The sequence below is a fragment of the Ranitomeya imitator genome, chromosome 10 (assembly GCF_032444005.1).
Source record: "Ranitomeya imitator isolate aRanImi1 chromosome 10, aRanImi1.pri, whole genome shotgun sequence".
NCBI classification, from domain to species: Eukaryota; Metazoa; Chordata; class Amphibia; order Anura; family Dendrobatidae; genus Ranitomeya; species Ranitomeya imitator.
In genome coordinates this window covers 90,436,082-90,463,463 of record NC_091291.1, presented here as the reverse complement: position 1 = coordinate 90,463,463, position 27,382 = coordinate 90,436,082, and the positions used below count along the sequence as shown (strand labels likewise).

Genomic DNA, 27,382 nt, shown 5'->3' with positions numbered 1-27,382 from the left:
TCTATGAAGACAGAGCTGTCAACCAAAGGAGATGAGGGGAGTGGAGATAGTGAAAACAAGCAGCAGTGGGAAAGTGTGTAAATGACTGGCCCCACCATGAAGAACTATCCGACGGGGCTTAGTGTGAGCAGTTATTCTGTGTTGACAGTCATATTAATCCACAGGCACCCTTCTTCCCACAGATGAGACAGCGGCTGCTCCTAATCTATCATATAAGGTGTAGTCAGGCACCTAGTAGCCAGATAATTTTAGATGTCTGATATCTCTAAAAGGTGCAGCTTTGCTTTGTATTCACAAGTCACGTCACTTTCAGCTAAAGATCAAATTATGGCGATCAGCACGGATTATTATTCCAGTTTTCGGTAAGGGAAGAAATATCAAAACTGCCTGTATGCAACTCAGCCTCAGAAGAACTACTACAACATCCAAAGCACAAGTCATAGTGTCACACAGTGCAGCAGGACCCCCTGGGGCAAGCCCACATACCCAAGTCCATGCCAACCAATGGGAATTTATCCAGAAGAGTTTACTCTCCACATAGCTAGATTACTTCAGTATAAAGCAGTGTTCACCAACTCCGGTCCTCAAGACCCCACAAACAGGTCATGTTTTCAGGATTTCCTTAGTATTGCCCCGTGATAATTTCATCACCTGCTCAAGCATTAATTCCATCGCCTATGCAATACTAAGGAAACCCTGAAAACACGACCTGTTGTGGAGTCTTGAGGACTGGAGTTGAGAAACACTGGTATAAAGGGTCCCTTCAAGCAAAGATCAGAAACGCCACACAAACTAAGTCACCATTTTTTTTATTAGATCATTTACATAGAAAAAAACACGGCTGCTCCCAATCCAGGTCCTGTAAAGAGAGAAGAAAACATTCAGTATTAGGTTTCCTATCCTCTGCATAATAAAGAACGGACTTATCTACCAGTCTGACAGCTGGCACAAAGCCACTGTACTTTTTATTAAACTTACGAGCAAAACAACAATTCAAAACTTTAAGAATTGAGAGTTTGAACATTTTTCATTCCAATCTAAGAAACTTAAGGGAGTGTCAGCCCAAAACTAGTAGTGTAAACCTCGGGCTTCCATACACAGGCTTAGGTTGGCCAAACCTGCGGATATATATGGGTTCAGGCGATGGTCTAATGTGTATGGGCCACCGGCCGACTGATGGCCGGGAGACATGTCAACTGTCAATCACATTGCTCTCTCAGAGACAGACCTCCAGTTGACGTGCGGGCTGGCGGCTCTCATAGAAATCACAAGAACGCTCAGCCGAGCGAGTGCTCCTGTGTATGAGAAGGTCAGAGGAGATGGCTGCAGAGAAAGCAACACCTGGGGACAAGTATATAGGAAAATCCCTAGAAACGTTTGCAGTGGTCATCACGTTCTTTATCCAGAGGACAGATTAAACGAATGAAGAGCTGGATTGTGCAGGGCGTGGGTATAGCCAGCGAGATCTGCACTTATGTCCTGACTATGCGGGGCCTCACCTGTTCAGGACTCCTCGGTTCCTGCAGGGGCGTCTCCTCCCTTGGTGTTCCTAGTGTAGATAACCTGTGCTCTGTGTTTGGACACCAGCTTGATCAAACCTTTAGAGACACAAGACAAAAACGGTTATGGTTTCTACATTTTCCTTTATTAACAATGAAAGTTTCAAGATGACAGTCACCCGGAGACAATCCTGCGAGGCTCAGGACCAAGTCTGCACCAGGATTAAACAAAGCACAATTAGGATGTACACAGGTGGACTATGTAGCAATGAGTGTGTGCACTGTGCATAAGGGACATCAGTCACTAAGCTGCTGGTGCAAAGGCCAAGTTCCCAGGTGAAGCGGTTTTTCTGTACTTTTTCAGCAGTTTAATCACCATCTATATAGCTATACTATTGGACGTCGCCCGGAGAACGAACAGGTCACTTAACCACATTATGGTTTTTGAGCCCCAAGCAGAAAAGTGACATAAGATTATCATGTGCACAGCAACGTCGTTTTGCATTAAGTGTATTATTTTTTGCAGCACTTTTCCCACCTGAAGAAGACAGTGCACAAAACCTTACTATGGAAGAAGAGCCTGAGGACGCCACAAGAGAATTAATGGGGTCAGTCTCTAGATCTGCAGCAGAAATCCAAGGATCTGCCTCCCCAGCTGTACTTCATATTAGAAATGTGAAATCCCAGTTGTGGCAGAGGGGGAATTAGGACTGCGATTCTAGAGGCAGTGCCTGCAGTGGTTGACGTCACAGGAAGGCTACATTCACACAACCATGTGTCATGGCCCCAGTACATGTGATGTAGAAATACTTGGCACTCGTATAGGTGTGTTCAAGAACGTATTGAATGAAGAATTTCCAGAAATAAAAGACGTTTCGGTCAATACCTGACCATCAGTGTGGGAGTCTGCAGTGCCCACTGCTAAGACAGGAAGCGCTTCGACACTGCAGATTCCCGCACAGCGCGCTGCCACACAGATCTCCTCTATCCAGATGACTGATGGAGCTCAGGTATTGACCAAAACGTCTCGATAAATAAGTTCTTCAACACACCTATACGAATAAGAAGTATTTCTACATCACAGCTGACGGATTTGGTTATCGTAATTGTGCACCACCAGAATTCCAGAAGTGCAGTGTTTTCCTAATTACCTCAATGGCCCCAGTACAGACCAGTCGTGGGTTAAAAACATAGGTATATGAGGTTGTCGAGTTGGGGGTCAGCAGACTCACAAACAGTCCATGCATGACATATGGCTGTGTGAATGTACGTCCGTAAACTCATGTAGCATAACTTGCCAATTTTTTGCATTGAGGCTGTGGAAAAGCTTGTCATACATTTACACTTGCATTTTATGGCATCAAGCACATTTTCAAATACACTTTGTGCTGCGTGTGTGATGCAGAGGGAGAAATCCAGATGTAGCCCTTATAATCAGCTTGCAACCACCATTTTTATAGTCCGCTTGTGTGAAAAACATTTAACGAAACACCAATGCAGAACACCAAGACTCTGGAGAGCGCGATCTCCAAAGACAGGTCCAGACCCCGGAGACCACAATCTACAAAGACAGGTCCAGACCCCGGAGAGCGCGATTTACAAAGACAGGTCCAGACCCCAGAGACCACAATCTACAAAGACAGGTCCAGACCCCGGAGAGCGCGATCTACAAAGACAGGTCCAGACCCCGGAGAGCGCGATCAAAGACAGGTCCAGACCCCGGAGAGCGCGATCTACAAAGACAGGTCCAGACCCAGGAGAGCAAGGTCTATGAAGACAGGTCCAGACCCCGGAGAGCGCGATCTACAAAGACAGGTCCAGACCCCAGAGACCACAATCTACAAAGACAGGTCCAGACCCCGGAGAGCGCGATCAAAGACAGGTCCAGACCCCGGAGAGCGCGATCAAAGACAGGTCCAGACCCCGGAGAGCGCGATCTACAAAGACAGGTCCAGACCCCGGAGAGCGCGATCAAAGACAGGTCCAGACCCCGGAGAGCGCGATCAAAGACAGGTCCAGACCCCGGAGAGCGCGATCAAAGACAGGTCCAGACCCCGGAGAGCGCGATCTACAAAGACAGGTCCAGACCCAGGAGAGCAAGGTCTATGAAGACAGGTCCAGACCCTGGAGAGCGCGATCTACAAAGACAGGTCCAGACCCCCGAGAGCGCGATCTACAAAGACAGGTCCAGACCATCAACTACAAACTCCAACTTATCAAGTGAGAACCTGAAGATCGCCACTGAGGGACTCCATTGGGGTCTAACTGAACACTTACTCTAGAATGCTTCTTACCCTATAACTGGCTTTTGACATATCCATCAAGACGATGGTCTCCATCTACATCGGTGTTCCCCAACTCCAGTCCTCAAGAGCCACCAACAGGTCATGTTTTCTGGATTTCCTTAGTATGGCCCAGGTGATAATGGCATCACCTGCACAGACAATTCCATCACCTGTGCAATACAAAGGAAATCCTGAAAGCAAGACCTGTTGGTGGCTCTTGAGGACCGGAGCTGGGGAACACTGATCTACAATCTCAGAGGCTATGACGGACAGCCCTGTGCCTGCCATAACCTAAGAATATTCTAATACGTCCTGTGTGTCCTCCATCAGGTCCATGGAGAGAAGATCAGTTATAAAAAGTGCCAATCTCATCACTGAGCATGTCAATCTGATCCAGCTGGACAAAAGCTGCAGCCCTACTATATTGTCCTCTCGGCCCTGTGACCATACACAGTCCCCACTGCAGGACTGAATGAGATCTGCCCCACATTGTTCAGCAGGTCTCACCTTTGTTGAGCAGCTCCTGGAGGGCGGCCCTGGCCAGCGAGCCTCGGATCTTCAGCCTCTCGGACACCACGGCTGGGGTGATGAGCTTGTAGTTGGGGACTTCTTTGCACAGTTTGTCATATGTGGCCTTGTCAAACAGCACCAGATTGTTCAGCTTGTCCCTGACTTTCCCCTTGGACCACTTCTACTCAAGGCAAAAAGAAAGATATTACTAACATTTGGGCAGTGGTCCGTGCACAGAAAGCAGACAAGGCCTCATGTATCCGTCCCCGGACTAGTGTGCACAGTGACCAGACAGCAGCCCTCTTTGCTGCAGCACAGGCACTAGAGACCGGGGACCACCTCACACAAGGACCAATACTTAATCACTCGCCTTCTTCTTGGCTTTGCCCCCAGACTTGTTGACGGGGTCCTTGTCCTTCTTGGCGGACTTGCCCGCATCCTTTTTCTTCTTGTCGTCTTTGGGTGGCTGTCACAAAAATAAAAAAGCATTAATTTCCTCAGGACACTTTCTGCTCCGGAGAGGGGGGGGGGGGGGGGGGGGGGCCTTGATCCCACCGCTGCCATACAAATAGCTGGGATCGTATACTCCATCTGTGTATACAGAGCAGACCGAGCGAGGGGGGCGCAGGCAGACATTATGAGGACAAAATAAATGATGTTTTACCTACACCGGAGAATCCCTTCCTTTTTCATATTACTCTGTTGGTGTCCAGAGCGGGAAGGCTCCGGGCGGAGGCTCTCTCCCCTTCCCGATTTTGTAGACAAGGCTCAGCGGTGGTAACGGGGTCGTCCCCTCAGTTTCCATATAACCTCCTCACACATTTATAAGCCCAGCACATACGTCTGCTGGTGTCTGTTATACCCGTTTAGGAGCCACAGGCTGCTCAGCGATTGTCTGCAGCGCTGATGGTGTGATGTCAGTGCTGCAGTCAGGGTATGTGCAGATAATTTGATGCTGTGTACTTATGCAGAGTCCAGCTGTTACAGCAGTGGATGGCATTGCACTCTGTATCCAGGGACGGACAGCAGTGGATGGCATTGCACTCTGTATCCAGGGACGGACAGCAGCGTCTGCACACACCGTCCAAAGCGCGGCCAGCGTCTGCACACACCGTCCAAAGCGCGGCCAGCGTCTGCACACACCGTCCAAAGCGCGGCCAGCGTCTGCACACACCGTCCAAAGCGCGGCCAGCGTCTGCACACACCGTCCAAAGCGCGGCCAGCGTCTGCACACACCGTCCAAAGCGCGGCCAGCGTCTGCACACACCGTCCAAAGCGCGGCCAGCGTCTGCACACACCGTCCAAAGCGCGGCCAGCGTCTGCACACACCGTCCAAAGCGCGGCCAGCGTCTGCACACACCGTCCAAAGCGCGGCCAGCGTCTGCACACACCGTCCAAAGCGCGGCCAGCGTCTGCACACACCGTCCAAAGCGCGGCCAGCGTCTGCACACACCGTCCAAAGCGCGGCCAGCGTCTGCACACACCGTCCAAAGCGCGGCCAGCGTCTGCACACACCGTCCAAAGCGCGGCCAGCGTCTGCACACACCGTCCAAAGCGCGGCCAGCGTCTGCACACACCGTCCAAAGCGCGGCCAGCGTCTGCACACACCGTCCAAAGCGCGGCCAGCGTCTGCACACACCGTCCAAAGCGCGGCCAGCGTCTGCACACACCGTCCAAAGCGCGGCCAGCGTCTGCACACACCGTCCAAAGCGCGGCCAGCGTCTGCACACACCGTCCAAAGCGCGGCCAGCGTCTGCACACACCGTCCAAAGCGCGGCCAGCGTCTGCACACACCGTCCGAAGCGCGGCCAGCGTCTGCACACACCGTCCAAAGCGCGGCCAGCGTCTGCACACACCGTCCAAAGCGCGGCCAGCGTCTGCACACACCGTCCAAAGCGCGGCCAGCGTCTGCACACACCGCAATAGAGGCGACCCTGAGCGCTGGACCCGGGGAGGTAGCGGGTTATTACCCCTGGGGACGCCACACTACACAGCGCAGGGCCCAGGCCCGAGAACGCGGGCTCCACACCCGCAGGGCCCGCCGCCCAGGGCACACACGGGAGCAGGCACACCGCAGGCCCGGAGCTCGGCGTACGTGTCCGACCGGTGCTGCACGTCACAGGCCGGCACCTCCCGCCCGCAGCCTCCGCGGCTCATCCCGCCCCAGCACATCACACACACCGGGCAGAGGCCCCCCAGGACCCCGCATCCCGCTCGCTATTAGCCCATTGCAGGCGGCGGCTCCTCACCATGCTGCTGCTCGATCAAAGATGTCGGACAGAAAGGAAGAGGCTCCGTGCACGCAGTACAGGAAACCCCGTAGGGGGCGTGTTCTTCCGCTGCAGAGAACTACCAGTCCAGCTGCTCGTACTACATTTCCCGGCATGCCTGGGGGCGACTGTCAGGGGCTGCTCGGCCTTGATGGTCACTCAGGGCGTCCCTCCCTCCGTCCCGGCTGACTGTAACGTGTATCCCGGCCTGTCCGCCGGCTCCTCAGCACAGATTACCGCGTGTGGAGCTGAACTGCGAATGTGAATGAAGAGAACCCTCCAGCAGCCATAAGGCAGAGCCGCCAGAGGCTGTGGCCCCTGTACTCGGTCCGTCTGTACTGTGGCCCCTGTACTCGGTCCGTCTGTACTGTGGCCCCTGTACTCGGTCCGTCTGTACTGTGGCCCCTGTACTCGGTCCGTCTGTACTGTGGCCCCTGTACTCGGTCCGTCTGTACTGTGGCCCCTGTACTCGGTCCGTCTGTACTGTGGCGCCTGTACTCGGTCCGTCTGTACTGTGGCCCCTGTACTCGGTCCGTCTGTACTGTGGCCCCTGTACTCGGTCCGTCTGTACTGTGGCCCCTGTACTCGGTCCGTCTGTACTGTGGCCCCTGTACTCGGTCCGTCTGTACTGTGGCCCCTGTACTCGGTCCGTCTGTACTGTGGCCCCTGTACTCGGTCCGTCTGTACTGTGGCCCCTGTACTCGGTCCGTCTGTACTGTGGCCCCTGTACTCGGTCCGTCTGTACTGTGGCCCCTGTACTCGGTCCGTCTGTACTGTGGCCCCTGTACTCGGTCCGTCTGTACTGTGGCCCCTGTACTCGGTCCGTCTGTACTGTGGCGCCTGTACTCGGTCCGTCTGTACTGTGGCCCCTGTACTCGGTCCGTCTGTACTGTGGCCCCTGTACTCGGTCCGTCTGTACTGTGGCCCCTGTACTCGGTCCGTCTGTACTGTGGCCCCTGTACTCGGTCCGTCTGTACTGTGGCCCCTGTACTCGGTCCGTCTGTACTGTGGCCCCTGTACTCGGTCCGTCTGTACTGTGGCCCCTGTACTCGGTCCGTCTGTACTGTGGCCCCTGTACTCGGTCCGTCTGTACTGTGGCGCCTGTACTCGGTCCGTCTGTACTGTGGCCCCTGTACTCGGTCCGTCTGTACTGTGGCCCCTGTACTCGGTCCGTCTGTACTGTGGCGCCTGTACTCGGTCCGTCTGTACTGTGGCGCCTGTACTCGGTCCGTCTGTACTGTGGCCCCTGTACTCGGTCCGTCTGTACTGTGGCCCCTGTACTCGGTCCGTCTGTACTGTGGCCCCTGTACTCGGTCCGTCTGTACTGTGGCCCCTGTACTCGGTCCGTCTGTACTGTGGCGCCTGTACTCGGTCCGTCTGTACTGTGGCCCCTGTACTCGGTCCGTCTGTACTGTGGCCCCTGTACTCGGTCCGTCTGTACTGTGGCCCCTGTACTCGGTCCGTCTGTACTGTGGCGCCTGTACTCGGTCCGTCTGTACTGTGGCCCCTGTACTCGGTCCGTCTGTACTGTGGCCCCTGTACTCGGTCCGTCTGTACTGTGGCCCCTGTACTCGGTCCGTCTGTACTGTGGCCCCTGTACTCGGTCCGTCTGTACTGTGGCGCCTGTACTCGGTCCGTCTGTACTGTGGCCCCTGTACTCGGTCCGTCTGTACTGTGGCGCCTGTACTCGGTCCGTCTGTACTGTGGCGCCTGTACTCGGTCCGTCTGTACTGTGGCCCCTGTACTCGGTCCGTCTGTACTGTGGCCCCTGTACTCGGTCCGTCTGTACTGTGGCCCCTGTACTCGGTCCGTCTGTACTGTGGCCCCTGTACTCGGTCCGTCTGTACTGTGGCGCCTGTACTCGGTCCGTCTGTACTGTGGCCCCTGTACTCGGTCCGTCTGTACTGTGGCCCCTGTACTCGGTCCGTAACCCTTTCTTGACCAGAGCTTTTTGCGTTTTTCACTCCCCTTCTTCCCAGAGCCATAACTTTTTTATTTTTCCATTGATATGGCCATGTGAGGACTTATTTTTTGTGGGACGAGTTGTACTTTTGAACGACATCATTGGTTTTACCATATCCTGAACTAGAAACGGGGGAAAAAATTCCAAGTGAGATGAAATCGCAAAAAAACGCAGTCCCACACTTCTTTTTTGTTTGGCTTTTTTGCTAGGTTCAATAAATGCTAAAACTAACCTGCCATTATGATTCTCCAGGTCATTATGAGTTCATAGACACCAAACATGTCTAGGTTATTTTTTATCTAAGCGGTGAAAAAAAATTCCAAAGGTTGCACAAAAAAGAAGAAATTGCGCCATTTTCTGATACCCGTAGCATCTCCATTTTTCGGGATCTGGGGTTGGGTGAGGGCTTATTTTTTACGTGCTGAGCTGTCGTTTTTAATGATACCACTTTTGTGCAGATACAATCTTTTGATCACCCGGTATTACATTTTAATACAATGTTGCGGCAACCAAAAAAAAGTAACGTAATTCTGGCATTTTGACTTTTTTTTTTTTAATCCCTACGACGTTTAGCGATCAGTTGAATGCTTTTTTTATTGATATATCGGGCGATTCTGAACGCAGTGATACGAAATATGTGTAGGTTTGATTTTTTTTGTTTTATTTTGAATGGGAGGTGATTTTAACTCTATTTTTGTCAAATTTTTAAAAACTTTTTTTTTTTACTTTTGCATGCTTTAACCCCCGTACTATACCGTCCGATGCCGGCTCCCCTGCTTTGATGCAGGGCTCCGCGGTGAGCCCGCACCAAAGTCGGGACATGTCAGCTGTTTTGAACAGCTGACATGTGCCCGTAATAGGCGCGGGCAGAATCGCGATCTGCCCGCACCTATTAACTAGTTAAATGCCGCTGTCAAACGCAGACAGCGGCATTTAACTACCGCTTCCGGCCGGGCGGCCGGAAATGACGTCATCGCCGACCCCCGTCACATGTCCGGGGGTCGGCGATGCGTCTCCATTGTAGCCATAGAGGTCCTTGAGACCTCTATGGTTACTCTGATTGCCCGTCGCTGTGAGCGCCACCCTGTGGTCGGCGCTCACAGCACACGTGCAATTCTGCTACATAGCAGCGATCAGCAGATCGCTGCTATGTAGCAGAGCCGATCGGCTTGTGCCTGCTTCTAGCCTCTCATGGAGGCTATTGAAGCATGGCAAAAGTAAAAAAAAAAAGTTTTAAAAAATGTGAAAAAAATAAAAAAAACATAAAAGTTTAAATCACCCCCCTTTCGCCCCAATCAAAATAAATCAATAAAAAAAATATCAAATCTACGCATATTTGGTATCGCCGCGCTCAGAATTGCCCGATCTATCAAATAAAAAAAAGTATTAACCTGATCGCTAAACAGCGTAGCGGGAAAAAAACTCGAAACGCCAGAATTACGTTTTTTTGGTCGCCGCGACATTGCATTAAAATGCAATAACGGGCGATCAAAAGAACGTATCTGCACCGAAATGCTATCATTAAAAACGTCATCTCGGCACGCAAAAAATAAGCCCTCAACCGACCCCAGATCACGAAAAATGGAGACGCTACGAGTATCGGAAAATGGCGCAATTTTTTTTTTTTTTAGCAAAGTTTGGAATTTTTTTTCACCACTTAGATAAAAAATAACCTAGTCATGTTTGGTGTCTATGAACTCGTAATGACCTGGAGAATCATAATGGCAGGTCATTTTTAGCATTTAGTGAACCTAGCAAAAAAGCCAAACAAAAAACCAATGTGGGATTGCACTTTTTTTGCAATTTCACCGCACTTGGAATTTTTTTCCCGTTTTCTAGTACACGACATGCTAAAACCAATGATGTCGTTCAAAAGTACAACTCGTCCCGCAAAAAATAAGCCCTCACATGGCCAAATTGACGGAAAAATAAAAAAGTTATGGCTCTGGGAAGGAGGGGAGCGAAAAACGAACACGGAAAAACGAAAAATCCCCTGGTCATGAAGGGGTTAATAGGCTCCATGGGAGGCTAGATGCTACCATAACTCCAGCACCTCTGCTACATAGGAGCGAAGCTCAGAACGCCTCTATGTAGTAGAATTACTGCATTGCTATGAGGGCCGACCACAGGGTGGGGCTCATAGCAAACCAGCAACAACCGTAGAGGTCTCGAGACCTGTGGTTGTCATGGTAACGCACCGATGACCCCTGATCACGTGACGGGGGTCACCACTGCGCACGTTTCTGGCCGGATGGCTGGAAGCGCTTGTTAAACGTCGCTGTCAGAGTTTGACAGCGGCATTTAACTAGTTAATAGGTGCGGGTAGATCACGATTCCACCCGCGCCTATGGCGGGCACGTCAGCTGTTCTAAACAGCTGACATATCCAGGCTTTGATGCGGGCTCACTGCTGGAGCCCGCAGCAAAGCAGGAGATCTGCCATTGGACATACTATCCCGTCCGATGGCAGAAAGGGATTGTCCGGCACGAGGCTCTATGTGACTGTGGTCTGCGACTCCTCACAGCGTGCAGTGTACGAGCAGTTAGGATTCTCCGGGAGCAGGACAAGCACGTGATCTGCATACTCCCAGCACAGTCAGACTAGAGGTGTCCGGCCTCTCATTTCACTTGTATTGAGGTCACACACATCTGAGCAGCACGTCACATGTATACATGTGTGTCCAGCATCGGAGAATCTCGACAGCTCGCATACTGAGGGGCTACAAGTCTACAGTCACAGACAAACCCCAAGCCTGGACAAAAACACTTAACGTTTTTTTTCTGCAGCAAAACCAGATCTCTTGCCAGGAAAGAAGCTGCAGAAAAAGAAGAATGTTTTCCTTGTTTTTTTTTTTGTGGTCTTTAAGAGTTTTTTTTGCGGCGGTATTGGTGTGATAGATTTGACTCTTGTACATGCTGATAAAGTGAAGTGCTCAAAAAAAAAGTCCTATTTTATAGAATCAGGTTTTGGCATAAAAAATGCAGCAAAACCCAATACCTGTATTTTTTTTCACCACCTATTCAAGGCAATCGGTGAAAAACGCTGAAAGAAGTGACATGCTCCATTGTGCAAAAAACCCATGCAAAGCACAAAACACTGATGATAAAAAAACCAAGCTGTGAGATGTCTGAAATCTTTGCTGCTACTGTAAAATGCAGCTGAAAATGTGCATAAACTGAGAACAAACACCTAGTGTGAACTTCGCCTAAAAGCAAAAAAAAGTCCTTATGCCGACATCACAGATGTACCAGCATTACTGTAATATACTGAAAATATTAAAAAAAAAAGTCCTGTGCTCCCAATCCCACAGGCACCATTCACTGCACCAATGATGTCCCATTAATAGGAGGAGAATGTGAACCATACCTGATGGGCCGGTCAGCCCTCATCTTCAGCTGGGCATGGCCATCCGGGTAGTCACACACGTGCTCAGTGTCACCCAGCAGGTCTTACCATGGAGGAGAGGTAAGGTGGGCGAGAGCGACCAGCACGGGGACTTCTGGGCATATAGTCTGTATTGTGCCAGTATCTGCCATAGCACCAGGAGTGGGGAATAAACGGGAGAACGATGGCGCCAGATAGTGACGCACAGGATGAACCAACAAATAACTGGGCTGTAGAAGAAAAAAAAAAAAACGCACATAGAAGTATTTCCAGCATTGGACGGCCCCAGTAATACTTCTGGGCTGTGCGGTAGATATTTACACACTCTAGCCAGACATAACAAGCCACAACGGCTGCATGGAAGGACTGGATGGCGGCACATGTGCCCATCTATGGTGGGTGCAGATGATGGTCATAACAAAGATGGGGGAGGACGTAGGAGCGGAGATAGGAGGGACATTAATGATAGTTGTGCACGGGCCCCAGATATTGTAAAACTAAGGCACCAGTAACAGGTTGAACTTTTAACCCCTTCATGACCTCCGCCATACTAGTACAGCGGATGTCTTGTCTCCCCCTTAGATGTCAGCTCCGGCGCTGAGACCACATCAAAGTCACGATATGTCAGCTGTTTTGAACAGCTGACATGTGCACGCAATAGCGGCAGGTGGAATCGCGATCCACCTGCCGCTATTAACTAGATAAATGCCGCTGTCAAACGCTGACAGCGGCATTTAACTACCGCTTCCGGCTGCGCGGCCGGAAATGCTCGCATCGCCGACCCAGTCACATGATCGGGGGTCAGTGATGCGTCGGCATGACAACCTGAGGTCTTATGGTTGCTGATGCCGGCTTGCTGTGAGCGCCACCCTGTGGTCGGCGCTCATAGAACACCTGCATTTCTGCTACATAGGAGCAATCTGATGATCGCTCCTATGTAGCTGAGCCGATCAGGCTATGCCAGCTTCTAGCCTCCCATGGAGGCTATTGAAGCATGGCAATGGTTTAAAAAAAAAAGGTTTTAAGAAATATATATATATATATATATATATATATATATATATATATATATATGTTTAAATCACCCCCCCTTTCGCCCCATTCAAAATAAAAAAAAATAAATAAATCAAACCTACACATATTTGGTATCGCCGTGTTCAGGATCGCCCGATCTATCAATAAAAAAAGGATTAACCTGATCGCTAAATGGCGTAGCGAGAGAAAAATTTGAAACACCAGAAATACGCTTTTTTTGGTCGCCGCAACATTGCATTAAGATGTAATAACGGGCGATCAAAAGATCATATCTGCACCAAAATGGTATCATTAAAAACGCCAGCTCGGCACGCAAAAAATAAGCCCTCACATGACCCCAGATCACGAAAAATGGAGACGCTACAGGTAACGGAAAATGGTGCATTTTTTAAAAAAAAATTTTATTTTAAGCAAAGTTTGGAATTTTTTTTTACCACTTAGATAAAACGTAACCTAGACATGTTAGGTGTCTATGAACTTGTAATGACCTGGAGAATCATAATGTCCGGTCAGTTTTAGCATCTAGTGAACCTAGCAAAAAAGCCAAACAAAAAACAAGTGTGGGATTGCACTTTTTTTCCAATTTCACCACACATGGAATTTTTTTCCCATTTTCTATTACAAGACATGGTAAAACCAATGATGTCGTTCAAAAGTACAACTCATCCCGCAAAAAAGAAGCCTTCACATGGCCATATTGACGGAAAGATTAAAAAAAAGTTATGGCTATGGGAAGGAGGGGAGCGAAAAACGAAAAAGGGCTGCGTCTTGAAGGGGTTAATAAATGTCATTTTCTCTTAGCAGGTGTCAGAGTAACATTTTATTAATGCAGACAATCTTCAGACTTGTATTTAATAAAGATTTTACAAAAAGAAAAAAGGCCATTTGGTAATTGTCCAATATTTACAGCATGAATAAACTACAGAGCTTCGCGGACGTAACGTGGACACTTCATGCTTGTTCCGTCCGTTTTCTTTTCGCTCCTTTATTCCCGGCTTCTGTTCTGTATTGGTGTCTGCAAGGAAAACAAAAAATAAGTGACACACGACCCGGTCCGGACTGATTTCCTAAAAAGTAGTTTCCATTTGTAATTATTAAATTAAGTTATAAATGTATTTTTTTTTTTTTTAAAACAATTCTGAGCCTTTTCTTTACTCTGGCGATTTTAATACAAAGCTCAATGACCTATAAATCACCAGATTTATAGATGAATGCCTTTTAATAAATCTAGCGCAATGCTTGTTTGTTCGTGTACCAAAAAATATCAAAATCTGCACCATGATTTTTAGTCCATCTTTCGTATAATTTATGCCATAAATGGTAGCGCATGTGTTTGGCTACATGTGGCCCACCATGGACGGCATCACCATTGCACTGCATAAATGATAGCGCATGTGTTTGGCTGCATGTGGCCCACCATGGACGGCATCACCATTGCACTGCATAATGTATAGTGTGTGACACACACACAGTTAGGATTCAGCTGTCACATGACCACAAGGATGCAGTTTGCAGACTAGGTCTTGGCCAGGTCTCGCCATGTTCTCACCACACACATGGCTGAGACTCTAGTTGGCATGTGATCACAAGTCAGCAAATCGCATACTTCTAGTCATGTGACAACTGTTGGAACTTGTAGGCAGAGCTGAATGCTAACTGTGTGCACATTACACACCATCAGGAGTCGGCAAGTTACAGTGCTCATTGAATACTTCACCAGGGGCGGACAGCCCCCTTTTATTTTTATTACTGTAACATAATCCCATTGGATTTCACAGACTTAAGCCCCTACTAACCGTGACTGCCATCTACGTCCACTGTTCCACACTCTGCCGAAGGATGGAAGCCAGCCCTCATCAGTTTGGGCATGGTGATCAAAATTAGCCCCCACTCTGTTTGGGGGAAGCTTCTTCAATGCCATCTTCTCCTCTGTTAAAACAAAAAGTGCAGAACGTGTCGTCACTCTCTATCCTATGAGCTGGCATAGAGGGGAGGACAGACCCCTATGGACAATGCTGTGTGTAAACTGCAGGATAGGAAGAATGAGGGGAAAAATATCCTCAATCTACTTGTCATGGGATTCCAAAAGCTTTTTTTATACTTTTCTTTCAGCATAGCCACAAAAATTATTATTATTTTTTTTATTTTTTTTACAGGAAAACACCATTTTGGTGTTGCATCACTTTTGGAGCATTTTTTTTTTAGCAGAAAAAAACAAACTTAATTTTACAATGTCTCTGAAATAAAAGATTTCTAAGATGTCGTTTACAATTTTTTTTTTTTTTTTTTTTTTAATCACAGAATGTCAATTCTGTTAGTTTTTTTTTGTTGTTTTTTTATTTTGTCAAGTGAGTGCACATAAACAAAGCAAATGAATAGTGTACCAGTACATTGTTAACACACAGCATTTCTCCATGCAGAAAACAAATTGCTAACAAAATGAACTGTGCGTTTTATTAACTTTATCTTGGGAACTAGAAAAAAAAAAACAGCAGTCACCATAGTTTTTAAGGTAATGGACAGATAGGTGGGGTTCTCTCCCTTTTATTGGGAATATTTAGAACAATATTTTTAAATATTTCCTTTTGTCTGACTAGTGGACTTGACCACGTATAGGCCCTCTGTCCTGCAGAGTACTATACCCATCAGCGCAATGTTGACAGGGATCCCTTGAGGGTACCAAGATGGCAGACCTGGGGGTCATAGTGAGACCAGTGGCTCTCATACGAAACGAAGGGCAAAAAGCCCAGACATGGTTTTCTTTGCTCCAGTCATTAGCACAGCGATAGCTGTAGATAATAAAGCAGGCGACCAAGGAGCGCCTGTGTCTACGCCATTACTATGGAGTGCCAGCATAGTCCCCATGTCGTGCTCCATGGGCCAGGATGGGGTAAGCAGACAGTCATGGAGTGGGTCTTCTAGGCACACATGTTGTGTAATGTTCTAGTGTTAGTGGCCCTGTACACTACCCTTGTGTCCCTAAGACAGATCTCAATATCCCAGTAGTGAAGAAGGAGGTGTCCTTACTGTGCTTTAAAAACCCTTCAATCGATGGTCCAATACACTGAGACTTTCCCACGTCTTCTTCATCAGGCAGCATCCAGGGTGGAAGTGCACCTAAAAATATTTATTTGTAGACAAACTATTCTTTGGTCTTACACAGATACTGTCATGTGATTTTTAATAACCAAACATGTGTTTAGCCAGTGTCTTAAAAGGGGTTTTCCCAAGTAATGCATTTGTCAACTTTCCAAGAAATAGTCGGTGACCCCACCACTAGGACCTTCTGGATCATGAGAACGAGGTTTCCAAATATCCCTGTTCCACATCACTGCAGTGAGAATTGAATACCTGACATGGTTGCCCATGACTGCTGCCACACTTTTTTGGGTCTATGGGACAGACAGAGGTGGCAGAGTACAGCACTTGCCATCTCAGTCAACCCCATGCTTACTTATCCTGGCATGTCACTCTCAACTAAGAGAAATGATACCCTTTAGACCCTAGTCAGAGGCCTCTCATACAGCCAAACCAGATCTCATGCTTTGCACTGAGGAGGGGCAACATCCTGAAACACGTGTCTGCAAGTTGAGATTCTGGTGTGGTTTTTATCCCATGTCATGTGGCAAGGCTCATTAAAGGGTCGATACTGACTTTTAGGATTGCTATTTGCAATAGGTGGTGCTAGAGTTCAAGTCCTCTTCCTCTCTGTACAAGCAACTCATATAGTCTACCCCATAGAGAGGAATGGATCGCCAGCAGCCATACACCACCATCTACCCACATTCAATTCAGTGTGGGAATTCAAAATCAAAAGATGAAAAAGAAATTTGACAGCTCTAGTCATCAGTGGTGTAGTAGTATATATATAATTTTTTATCCAACCCCCGATGGAGCAGATATATGAATGGGGTGTAGACTCTGCCCGCAGAGGCATGGTTACAATGTTTCATCCCTCAATGTAACAAAACACATTATCGTTCTTACCTGTGTGAACATTGCCTCTATCAGATATCACCTATAGAGACAAAAACAGCAAAGGAGTTAAAATAAAAATGTGGATACAATTTACACAGGGACTAGAAAAAAAAAAAACAGGGACATACCGCCAATCTCTGGTACCACGTGCCGGGCAGACACGTTCATGTACAGAGCACATGGACTCCACAATACTGCAGACCCAAGGAGTCTGGAACAAGTTCCCCAACATTCAGAATAAGCCTTAACAAATGATGTCTGCAGACCCCACAACTCTGCCCCCGGGCCCAGCTATGATCGCTGGAGGAAACAGCCAGTAGCAACACATGTTATCTGCATCTCCTAATTCAGGTGACAAAAATCATTGATGCTGCCCATTAATGTAATGCATGGACAGGATGGGCTGGCCAGAACCGCTTCTAATTTTGGCTTGTAGTGAGCAAGGTCCAGAGCAACGGGACCACCCTCTATATCATTATGCCCCCTTTGGCTTGGGACAAAATGTTTTCAGATGATGTTTCTTTAGACTGTGAGTAATTGCTTTGAAAAAAAGTCACAGGGTTTAGGAGTCCATGATTCTGGCAACTTCCTGCAGATTAAGCCTTTACCCACCGTGGTTCCCCTACTCATAACTTTTGTGACATGAGGCGAGTGTGGGTGAGAGGAAGAAGCTCCGAGACCTCAGCGCTGTCTCCCTGCATCTCTGCCCGACTCCCTGCATCGGTTCCTGCCTGACAGACAATGGCTCACATAAATCTGTGTGTTCTCAGTTCACTGATTTATAATCATGTGTGCAAAATATATATCATATATCCTTGTATAATAAGGCTGTATGTGTTCATGGGGTTAGAAGGCACCCAGTGTTTAGTTACCCTTCATGGAATAAATCAGAAAATACTTCCATTTCTAAACAGGATATGCTGGCATCATTTTCAGCATTACAATGCAATGCTAACTGGGCAATACATTGAGCCATGATTTATGCAGAAAGGGAAATGGAAAGCTTGACATTTTACACAAAATGTTACCTGCTGGCCAAGAAACGTGAGCTGTGAATTTCCTGCCATAACTGTGGCTTCATTTGGAAGAAATTGTTGGTTGCTTGGGCCAGGCATTTCAAAGTCTACAGGTGACATTGCGCTAAGAACAAAAAGACAATGTTAAATAAAACAGGCAAAAAAGTAATATTGTAGGAAAGTCCCATATTGTTTGGAATCATGAGAAGAATTTTCGTGAAGCAGAAGCTCAGCCTGGAAAGCCTGGGGTCTGCACTGCTGGTCCAGGAGCTGCGGGGGCACCAGGAATTACAGGAGCCGACATGTATGTAGTATGTGGAGCAAATCAGCTCTGTAAGGCTAGCGTGAGAAAATATTCATAAAAATTCCCACGCTAGGGTTCATATGAAGCTATGCCAGCAGGGGGCGCAGCACCGCAAGTCTACGAAGCTATGTTCCCCTGTTTTCAATTCATTCCCCAGATTTTACAAGCAGGAGCAACAGCTGCATCAGCAGAGCTCCTGGTTGTAAAATTATTTAACCCCCTCAGATGGATTTACAGCATGGGACGTACCTGAGCATCGGAAAGGTATGGTATATTGTTGCTTTTTTCTTTTACAGAACGAGGGTCTTCAGGTGGATTAAGCGTACAATAAAGATTTTACAACCTCATGTGTGTATATATTTCAATAAAATACTTTATTCTTAATGTGTGTATTATTAACCTTTTAATATTATTGGATTAATAATGGATAGGTGTCTTATTGACACCTCTCCGTTATTAACCAGGTCACCTTACAATAGCAAAATGACATTAACCCTTTATTACCCCATATCCCACCGCTACACTGGAGTGGGAAGAGAGGGGCTAAGTGCCAGAATATGCCTTTTCTGGGGTGGCTGGGGGCAGATGTTTTTAGCCGGGGGGTGGGGGGGGGGGTGAGGGGGGGCAATATCCATGGTCCCTCTCTAGGCTATTAATATCTGCCCTCAGTCACTGGCTTTCCCACTCTGGCAGAGAAAATTGGGCAGGAGCCAGCACCAGTTTTTTCCGCAATTTAACCCTTTATTTTAACAGCTAGAGCCCCCAAATTTTGCACACACTCTACTAACATTATTAGTGAGGAATATGCAAAAAAAAAAAAAAAAAAAAAAGGATATGAAATGGTTTACTGTACGTAAACTATGTCTAATATCATGTCGGGTTTGATAAGGAGATAGCAAAAGCCGGCAATTGAATTACCGGCATTTCTGCTATCTAGCTCCATAATAAATATTAGATATAGAGATTATATATATATATATATATATATATATATATATATATATATATCTATTCTATGTGTAGACATTTTATCTATTCTGACCTGTCAGTGTGCTTTTACTGTACACCGCACTGAATTGCCGGCTTTTCTATAGAACACCGGTGCGTATATCTCGCAAGTCACACTGTTGGTCCGTGTGTAATACGTATTTTTCTCGCCCCCATAGACCTTCACTGGTGGATTTTTTGCGCGATATGCTGACAAACGCAGCATGCTGCAATTTTCTACGCCCGTAAAATACAGCTGAGAAAAATACGGCAGATAGGAGCGGGGCAGCTCCTATAGAGAATCATTGGTCCGTGTGCAATGCGTAGCTTTTGCGCCTCTCATACGTCCGTAAAACTCTCTAGTGTGACCCCGGCCTAAGTTTAAGGACAAATTTATTTGAATGGGATTTAGGTTTACTAAAAAGGCATTCATTTGCATCAGATTTTTTTTTTTTTTTTTTGGTGGGGGATGAAAAAAAAAAAAAAAAACATTTCGGATAGATCCATCAAGACTGTAGCCACTAGGAGACAGACGCCTCACGAGCTTGTACACAGATGGGCTTTTGGCCTATGCTTAGTTTTGCTCTATCATAAAGTTTCTGAGATAGAAGCCTTTTTGTTATTACATTATTTCGCATTTTCAATGTATGTGGTTTTTCCTATGTTATTCCCATTTCTTTGCTCATCTTCCTTAATTGTGAATTTTCTTACAGGGAGAACATCAGTAAAGGTTTCAGTGAGTTTTATGGGAAGGAGTGTTGACAGTGCAGTCAGCCAATGACTGCTTCTCGGAAAGTCACATCTTATGGGTAGGAGATAACTTATGAGGCGGTAAGATTTGAGTCAGTCAGAAAAGGATGGTGATGGCAGCAAGGACTGATGTGTGAGACTGACAGGAGACAGGCCTCTTCAGGGATCTGAGCCCTGCCACAGGGAGATAGAAGGGAAGGCAGCGGACAGCCGCCATTGTGAGAGGATTTTCACTGCATTTCTGGGAGGGTAAATCGCCTCAGACGGAAGAAAACAGCTCAGCCACTGAGGTGTAACTGAGTGAGGGTCTCCCCAGAGAGAGAACCTGAAAGCAGCCAGTATCACACTGAGAAACTGTCTGTCTGCAAATATTCATCTGTAAGGAATAGGCTGACCCGTTACCTCACAACTATAGTCATCTACCAGATTACTCCCTGTAAAATCAGTTCTAAATACAAGATGCCTCTGTCATCTCTGGGGAAATATCTACATATCGGCTCATCACATGTTTTTTTTTTAGTTTGTCACCACCATTGAACTGAACGTACTCTACTGTTTGATCTGCTTTAAAGGAGAAAAATGCCCCGACAGTGTATCAATCATCCAAACAGATTGTGCGGTGTGTGGGGTTCTTTTACATCAAAAGACCAAGTACGTTCAATCACTCGGGATATTAAAATGATGTACCAGATATACTTTAAGTGTCCACTCGGTGATCAAGACAAAAGCTGGGCCCCTCATGTGACAGGCTCAAGTTGTTCGAATGGTCTTCGTGACTGGTTGAATATGAGTATAGTGGCTACTGTATGTTATTTGCTGTTCCCATGATTTGGAGAAAACCCAAAAATCATAGTGATGACTGCTACTTTTGTTTCTTAGAATTATAATAACTCTTACCTGCATGGGAGCGGCTCATTGTAGTTCCAGGTGTCATCCTCCTCTGCTGTAAGCCGAGTTTCAGGCTGGGTATTATTCAGGAATTATTAACATTTTCTCAATTACATTTTTTAAAACACATTTCTCAATATTCCCACTCTTCTCCCATTCCACTCATTTCCCTCTGTATTGCCAATGCGTTATCTGATGAGGTGCCAATCCAGCACCATAAAGTCTGGTGTATATTAGTGATGAGCAAGTATACTCGTTGCTCGGGTGGTCTCCAAGTATTTATGACTACTCGGAGATTTAGCTTTCCTTGCCACAGGTGTATGATTTACAGCTACTACACAGCTTGATTATATGTGGGAATTCCCTAGCAACCGGGCAACCCCCAGATGTACTCAGGCTGGGTAGTAGCCGTAAATCATACACCTGCAGAAGGAAAAATGATAATTACTTACCGGTAATTTGATTTTCCAGTTATTAGTGCGGTGCTGTCATGGATCTGGAAAATCAAATTACCGGTAAGTAATTATCATTTTTTCCCTTCCCCATGACAGCACCTATACATGAGAGGAAGAAATAGAAGAAGACTCCCAGGGTGGGACAATAGCCAATAAGACTTTCCTCCTAAAGGCAAGACTAAAAAGCCCCAGGTTCAATCTATAGCGGCAAAAGAAGGTAGAGGGTGAAGACCATACTGCCGCATTACAACTTTGCTCTATTGACGCATTTGCCCTTTCCGCCCAGGATGTGGCGATAGCTCTTGTGGAGTGTGCTGTTACCCCTAGTGGAGGGCATTGCCCTGAAGAGGAGTAGGAGAGTGCAATAGCCCCTGAAAGGAAACAAAAAGGGGCGAAGACTGTCGCGATGGTTTTGTCACTTCTAGGTATTGAATTAGGCAACGTCTGACATCAAGGTAATGAAAGGTTTGTTCTTCCTAGGATTTTGGGTTGGCAGTCGGGTCCGCCATTGTCAAAGAAGCTAATGCCACCGTTACTTGTGTAGTGCTTCTAATAATATAGGGTGAGAGCGTCCCTGAACATTCTCCCCCTGGGAGTGTCAGCACACCGTTCTCCCCGTCGTGCGACGTCACTTCCAGTCTGAACCGGAAGTCGTCCCATTCACCTCAGCGCCAGCCTAGTGATGGGCACGCCCCCCACCCCGACCCAGCCTCCGTCCAGGAACGGACGCCGGGTAGCCCGCAGCGGGACGGACGCCATCCAACAGCCACCCTCAGTAATGTGCGCACATCACTACCGTGCGCCGACCAGCTGCTCCCACCGCGGACCTCTGTATCCAGACCGGCACTGCCCGAGAGAGATCCCTCCGGCGTCGCAGGCTCCCCGCAGGAACAGGAAACCAAACTGAGGAGAGAGGTGCTGCCCCCATCTTTTATCTCCTCTGCAGGTTTCCTGTTCCTGGGGGCTGGAGCCATCTCATGTATAGGTGCTGTCATGGGGAAGGGAAAAACTAAATCTCTGAGCACTCACAAATACTTGGAGACCACCCGAGCAACGAGTATACTCGCTCATCACTAGTGTATATATATTTACTGAACCAGTCCTGCCTCCGTCATCTACCTCCATCTGATCCCGAAATACCTGCAATAATATTCTTGGTGCATCCATTTAATGGTGAGGACCACTTGACAAAATGGGAATATGGTTTCTAAAGTGATATTTAAATGATAATTTCCATAGACTCAGGCTATATTCACTCGTTGCTTTGTGCTGCATTTTTTATGCAAATTTTCAGCTGCGTTTTACAGTACCAGCGAAAGCTATGAGATTTCAGAAGTCTCTTTCACACAGCTTTTTTTTCCCTGCTGCATTTTTGAAAACTGCAGGATGTCACTTATTTTAATGTTTATTGCAATGTTTTTCACCTATAGGAAGCCATGAGTAAGTGCAAAAACAGGAAGGAATCAGGTTGTGCAGAGTTTTTGATGCAAAAACCTAAAAGTTGCATCATGGTTTATGCACTAAACTTTATCAGCATGTCAAGAGACAAATGAATTTGATAAAAACGCAGCATAAAAACACAGCAAATACGCAGTAAAACATGATTTTTTTGTAAGCAGAATCTTTACTACAAAGAGAGCAGGTTTTGCTGCAAAAAAACAAACAAACAAACACATGCAGCAAAAATGCAACGGGTGAACATAGCCTGACTCTTTTGGGGTATGTGCACACAATGCAACAGATTCTCTGCCTGAATTTTCACTGAATATTACAGCAGCAGCATTGTGAGGAAGAAAGGGGCAGCAAAAGGTGAAGTATGCGGTAAGAACACGTTACGTCCAACAAAATCTGCAGCAGTTTTCTTTGCTGTGGATATGACCCATGTGCATATAACACACAAAAAAACAACACTATAGGAAAAATGTGATTTTTTTTTAACCTACATAAGCTGCAGAATTGGGTACATTTACTCTTGGATCTATGCAGAAATCTGGCTTCCTGTATCCAATGTGTAATTAGTAATACACCATATACAGCTCGTCACTCCCAATGAACTCTGACCTCAAAAAGGGTCATACGCCATGATAAAGTTAAAAAAAAAACTTGGCAATCAAATGTTGATGTAAAGCAGTCCTCTTATCAATTCTCCTGTGCAATCCACATACAAAATGTTACATTTCGGTGGTTAACGACCTTCATCAGACAGATTGCTGAGGAAAGGGAATAGAAGCGACACTCCGCGCCATATGGGAGGCAGACGTTCCTGCGGTGGACCGCGCACTCCCCCATTCCCTTTCCTCAGGAATCCATATGTCTGATGAAGGTCGATTATTACTGAAACCCAATAGATTTTATACATGATTGCACAGAAGAACTGAAATAAATAACTTGGCAATGTAAAAGGTATCTGCCATCTCAATAATACACGGTCGTAGTGTCATACGGGCACGGCTAGATCTTGGTCAATATGGATACTGTTCTTGGCCTCTCTGGAAACAAACCTCTAGGGCCGTCATCAGCATGTGGATCCTGGACTGCTCAGCTTCCCGGATCTCACTGGCCATCTAAAGAAAAACAATAAAACCTCTTCATATTCCTGTTTTCCACATTTGTTAGAATACTTGACAGTAACAATGCAGGAGAATACAAACTTCAGATCCTTAGCCCCTTCACCCCCAAGCCTGTTTTCACCTTCATGACCCGGCCAATTTTTACAATTCTGACCACTGTCACTTCATGTGGTCATAACTCTGGAACGTTCCACCGGATGCCACCGATTCAGAGAAAGTTTTTCCGTGACTTACTGTACTTTATGATAGCGGTAAAAATGTATCAACACGACTTGCATTTGTGCAAATATTGGAAAGTTGGTGAAAATTGTCAAACTTTTATAGTCAGTAAATAACATTTCCCACATATCTACTTTACATCTGCATCATTTTTGAACCATGATTCTTTTTTTCTTCTTCTTCTTCAGGAAGTCTTAAAAGTTTAATAAGAAATGTCTCATTTTTCCAAAAACAATTTTTATCTTAGGGACCAAATCTCATTTGAAATGACTTTATACTACATAAAATACCCAAAAGAGACACCATTCTAAAAACTGCAGCCCTAAAAACCACATTCAAGAAGTTTATTAACAATTCAGGTGTTTCACGGGAATTAATGCAATATGGAGGGCAAAAATAAAATAAAATAAAAAAATATCTGAACATTTTTTTTTTTTGTTTGTTTTTTTAAACCACAAATTTTACTTCAGCCCTATTTTTTTTTCCCACAAGGGTAACATGTGGGGGATAACTACTGTCTGGGTGCATGGCAGGGCTCAGAAAGAAAGGAGTGACGTGAAAGCAGAGTTTTATGGAATTGGTCTGTGGGCATCATGTTGCATTAGGAGAGCCCATGATGTGCATAAACAGTGGAAACCAACCACAAGTGACCCCATTTTGGAAACTACACCATTCATTGAATTCACCTATATGTGTGGTGAGCACTTTGAACACCCAGGTGCTTCACAGAATGTTACAACGTTGATATGTGAAAATAAAAAAAATTAAAAAAAAAAGGTTTTGGATGTTATTGTAGCCTATTTTTTTTCATTTTCACAATGATATCAGGAAACAACAAAAATGTTTGTGCAATTTCTCTTGAGTACAGCAATACCCCATATGTGGTCGAAAACAGCTTTTGAGGCACTGTGCAAAGCTCAGATGAGAAGAAGATCCATATTAAAGTTCCCATTTTGCTGGAATGATTTGAGGGGGTCATGTCACATTGCCAGAGCTCCTGAGGTGCAAGAACAGCAGAAACCCCCCATTAGTGACCCCATTTTGCAAACTGCACCTCTCAATGAATTAATCTAGGGGTGCAGTGATCATATTGACACCACACGTGTGTCACAGAATTTTATTCCATTGGGCAGTGAAGAAAAAAATAATTAGATTTTTAACCACAAACATTTTGTTTTAGCCACAGATTTTAGATTTTCATACGGGAAAATGGGGGGGGAAAAAATGGCACAAAAATTTGTCCCACAATTTCTGCTGAACATAGAAATACCCCATATGTGGCTGTACAGTACTGCTTAACCATACGGCGAGATTTAGGAGGGACACGGCACTATTTGCCTCCTGGAGCGCAGATTTTCCTAGGATAGTTTGTGGACTCCATACACAGAGCCCCCCCCATTTTGGAAATTATACTGTTTGGGAGTTTATCTACAGATGTAGTGAAAATTTTGACTCTATGGGTGTTTTCCCAAAACAGGCAACAGTGGATGTTGCTGAGTGAAAATTGCGAATCTGCTATTGTAGTGACCAGTACATTGCAGTCACCAATATATTATGCCCAGCCCATGCTTCTGGAGACATGCGTCTAAGTTAGGCGGGCCGTCATCGCTACAGAAATGCCAAACATGTGGGCACTAAATGTGGTTTAGACACACTGGGGCTCAGAAGGGAGGGGGCATTTGGATTTGGGAGCAGAGAATTTCTTTGGCGGGTGAGGAGCCATTTCGGTTTTCCAGAGTCTTTGTACTACCAGTAACGTGGACGCCCCTATATTTCCGTTAACAGATGACAATCCTGAGTGAGGACTTGCTTTTTTTGAGGATTGATTTGAAGCTTTTATTGGGAATATTTTACATAACGTTTGTGATCACATTTATCCTGCGCTCTACGCTGAGCACTTACTTTGGGGCTTCCATCTAAATCTCTGAATGACTTGATTCAGATAAAACACCCGAGGGATCCATTCACTATAGTGAGGCAGCAGCGTTACTCTGGACTCTGTCTGGCCTCTGTTCAGTGGTGTCCTTCTTTTTAGAAGTGCACAAAGCTGTGGCCAACTGCACCTTTTATGCAAACCTAAAAAGACAGACACCGCTGGATCACAGGTCAGACTTCGCCCACAGTACATCCATCTCCCTCATTATAGGGAATCGTCCGTCAGAGGTCCCATCTGAATCACGTATTTCAGAGATTTAGGCTATGTGCACACTTTGCAGATTCCACTGCGGATTTTTCCGCAGCGGAATTGCAAAATCCGCAGTGAAAACCCATCGCGGTTTTTACTGCGGATTTATCGCGTTTTTTACTGCGTTTTCTTCTGCGGATTTTCAACTGCAGTTTTCTATTGGAGCAGCTGAAAATCCGCAGAAAAGAAGTGACATGCTGCGGAATGTAATCCGCAGCGTTTCCGCGCGGATTTTTCTGCAGCATGTGCACAGCGTTTTTTGTTTCCCATAGGTTTACATTGAAATGTAAACTCATGGGAAACTGCTGCGGATCCGCAAAGTGTGAATATAGCCTTACACGGAAACTGTGTAAATTCTTAGAGCTGCACGCGGCGATACCAAACGTGCACTCTTTGTTAATTTTATTTTTATATAAAAATACAAAAAAATTGTATTACACACATAAGTTTATATGTTGTTTTTTTTTTTTTACATTTATAAAAAAAATTTTTGTACTTGATTACTTAGTCCCTTTACGGCACTCTCTTATCTGTCTGATCATGGCTATAAAGTATTGCAATGCTTTACGACTGCTGTCAGTGCCGCACTGACACACAAGCTTGTTAGACCATGCACTGCACATGGTCTAACAAGCTTGCTAGCCTGGTGACCAGGGGTTGTCACAATGACCTCAGGTTACCATGGCAACAATCAGGCCCTTGCGATGATGCCGATCAGAGGGGAGAGGGTGCCCACTAAATGCTGCGATTGCAGAATTTAGGGTTGTTATACTGCCGAATGTTAACTGATCACCTGGCGGAGATAGCGTGAGAACAGGAGCAAACAAAAATCGCCATGACGTACCCAGTACGTCCAAGGTCAGGAAGTCATTCCCTTCGAAGACATACAGGGTACATCCGAGGTCTGGAAGGGGTTAAAGACCTCCAACTACAATATAGTTTCCCATAACATCACCTGACACCTGGCTGTTCACCACTGCTCTATACCGTACCCGCTCCCCTGCAGTTCAGCCTCGCTGGCTCTGTGCTACCAGTCCCACGGGGTCTCAGTACAGCGCCACACGGGCAGACACAGCCATGACCA

The 27,382-nt window shown here is 46.4% G+C and overlaps 2 protein-coding genes across 2 annotated transcripts in view; both read right to left on the bottom strand.

Annotated features, from left to right (window-relative positions):
- Positions 1-793: 793 nt before the first annotated feature.
- Positions 794-6,670, bottom strand: RPS25 (ribosomal protein S25). The gene is made up of 5 exons (XM_069742859.1): positions 6,544-6,670; positions 4,665-4,760; positions 4,292-4,475; positions 1,500-1,598; positions 794-859 (listed from the first exon to the last, which is right to left on the bottom strand). Exons 1-4 carry the CDS (start codon positions 6,544-6,546, stop codon positions 1,504-1,506), a joined length of 378 nt encoding a protein of 125 aa, XP_069598960.1. The 5' UTR covers positions 6,547-6,670; the 3' UTR covers positions 794-859; positions 1,500-1,503.
- A 7,081-nt stretch (positions 6,671-13,751) lies between these two features.
- Positions 13,752-27,382, bottom strand: part of CENATAC (centrosomal AT-AC splicing factor) — a 47,219-nt gene continuing 33,588 nt past the window's right edge. Inside the window, exons 5-11 of the mRNA XM_069741911.1 lie at positions 23,826-23,888; positions 20,879-20,943; positions 17,953-18,064; positions 16,934-16,964; positions 15,974-16,063; positions 14,743-14,875; positions 13,752-13,961 (exon numbers count right to left, since the gene is read on the bottom strand). Of these exons, the coding sequence (XP_069598012.1) occupies positions 13,898-13,961; positions 14,743-14,875; positions 15,974-16,063; positions 16,934-16,964; positions 17,953-18,064; positions 20,879-20,943; positions 23,826-23,888 (558 nt within the window). The 3' untranslated portion in view covers positions 13,752-13,897. The remainder of the gene's footprint in view (positions 13,962-14,742; positions 14,876-15,973; positions 16,064-16,933; positions 16,965-17,952; positions 18,065-20,878; positions 20,944-23,825; positions 23,889-27,382) is intronic.

Excerpts from the sequence above, each read along its gene's own strand:
- RPS25 (XM_069742859.1), bottom strand. Across the intron at positions 4,476-4,664 it reads GGGGCAAAGCCAAGAAGAAG|AAGTGGTCCAAGGGGAAAGT; the intron begins GCGAGTGATTAA and ends TGCCTTGAGTAG. Across the intron at positions 1,599-4,291 it reads CCAGGAGCTGCTCAACAAAG|GTTTGATCAAGCTGGTGTCC; the intron begins GTGAGACCTGCT and ends GTGTCTCTAAAG.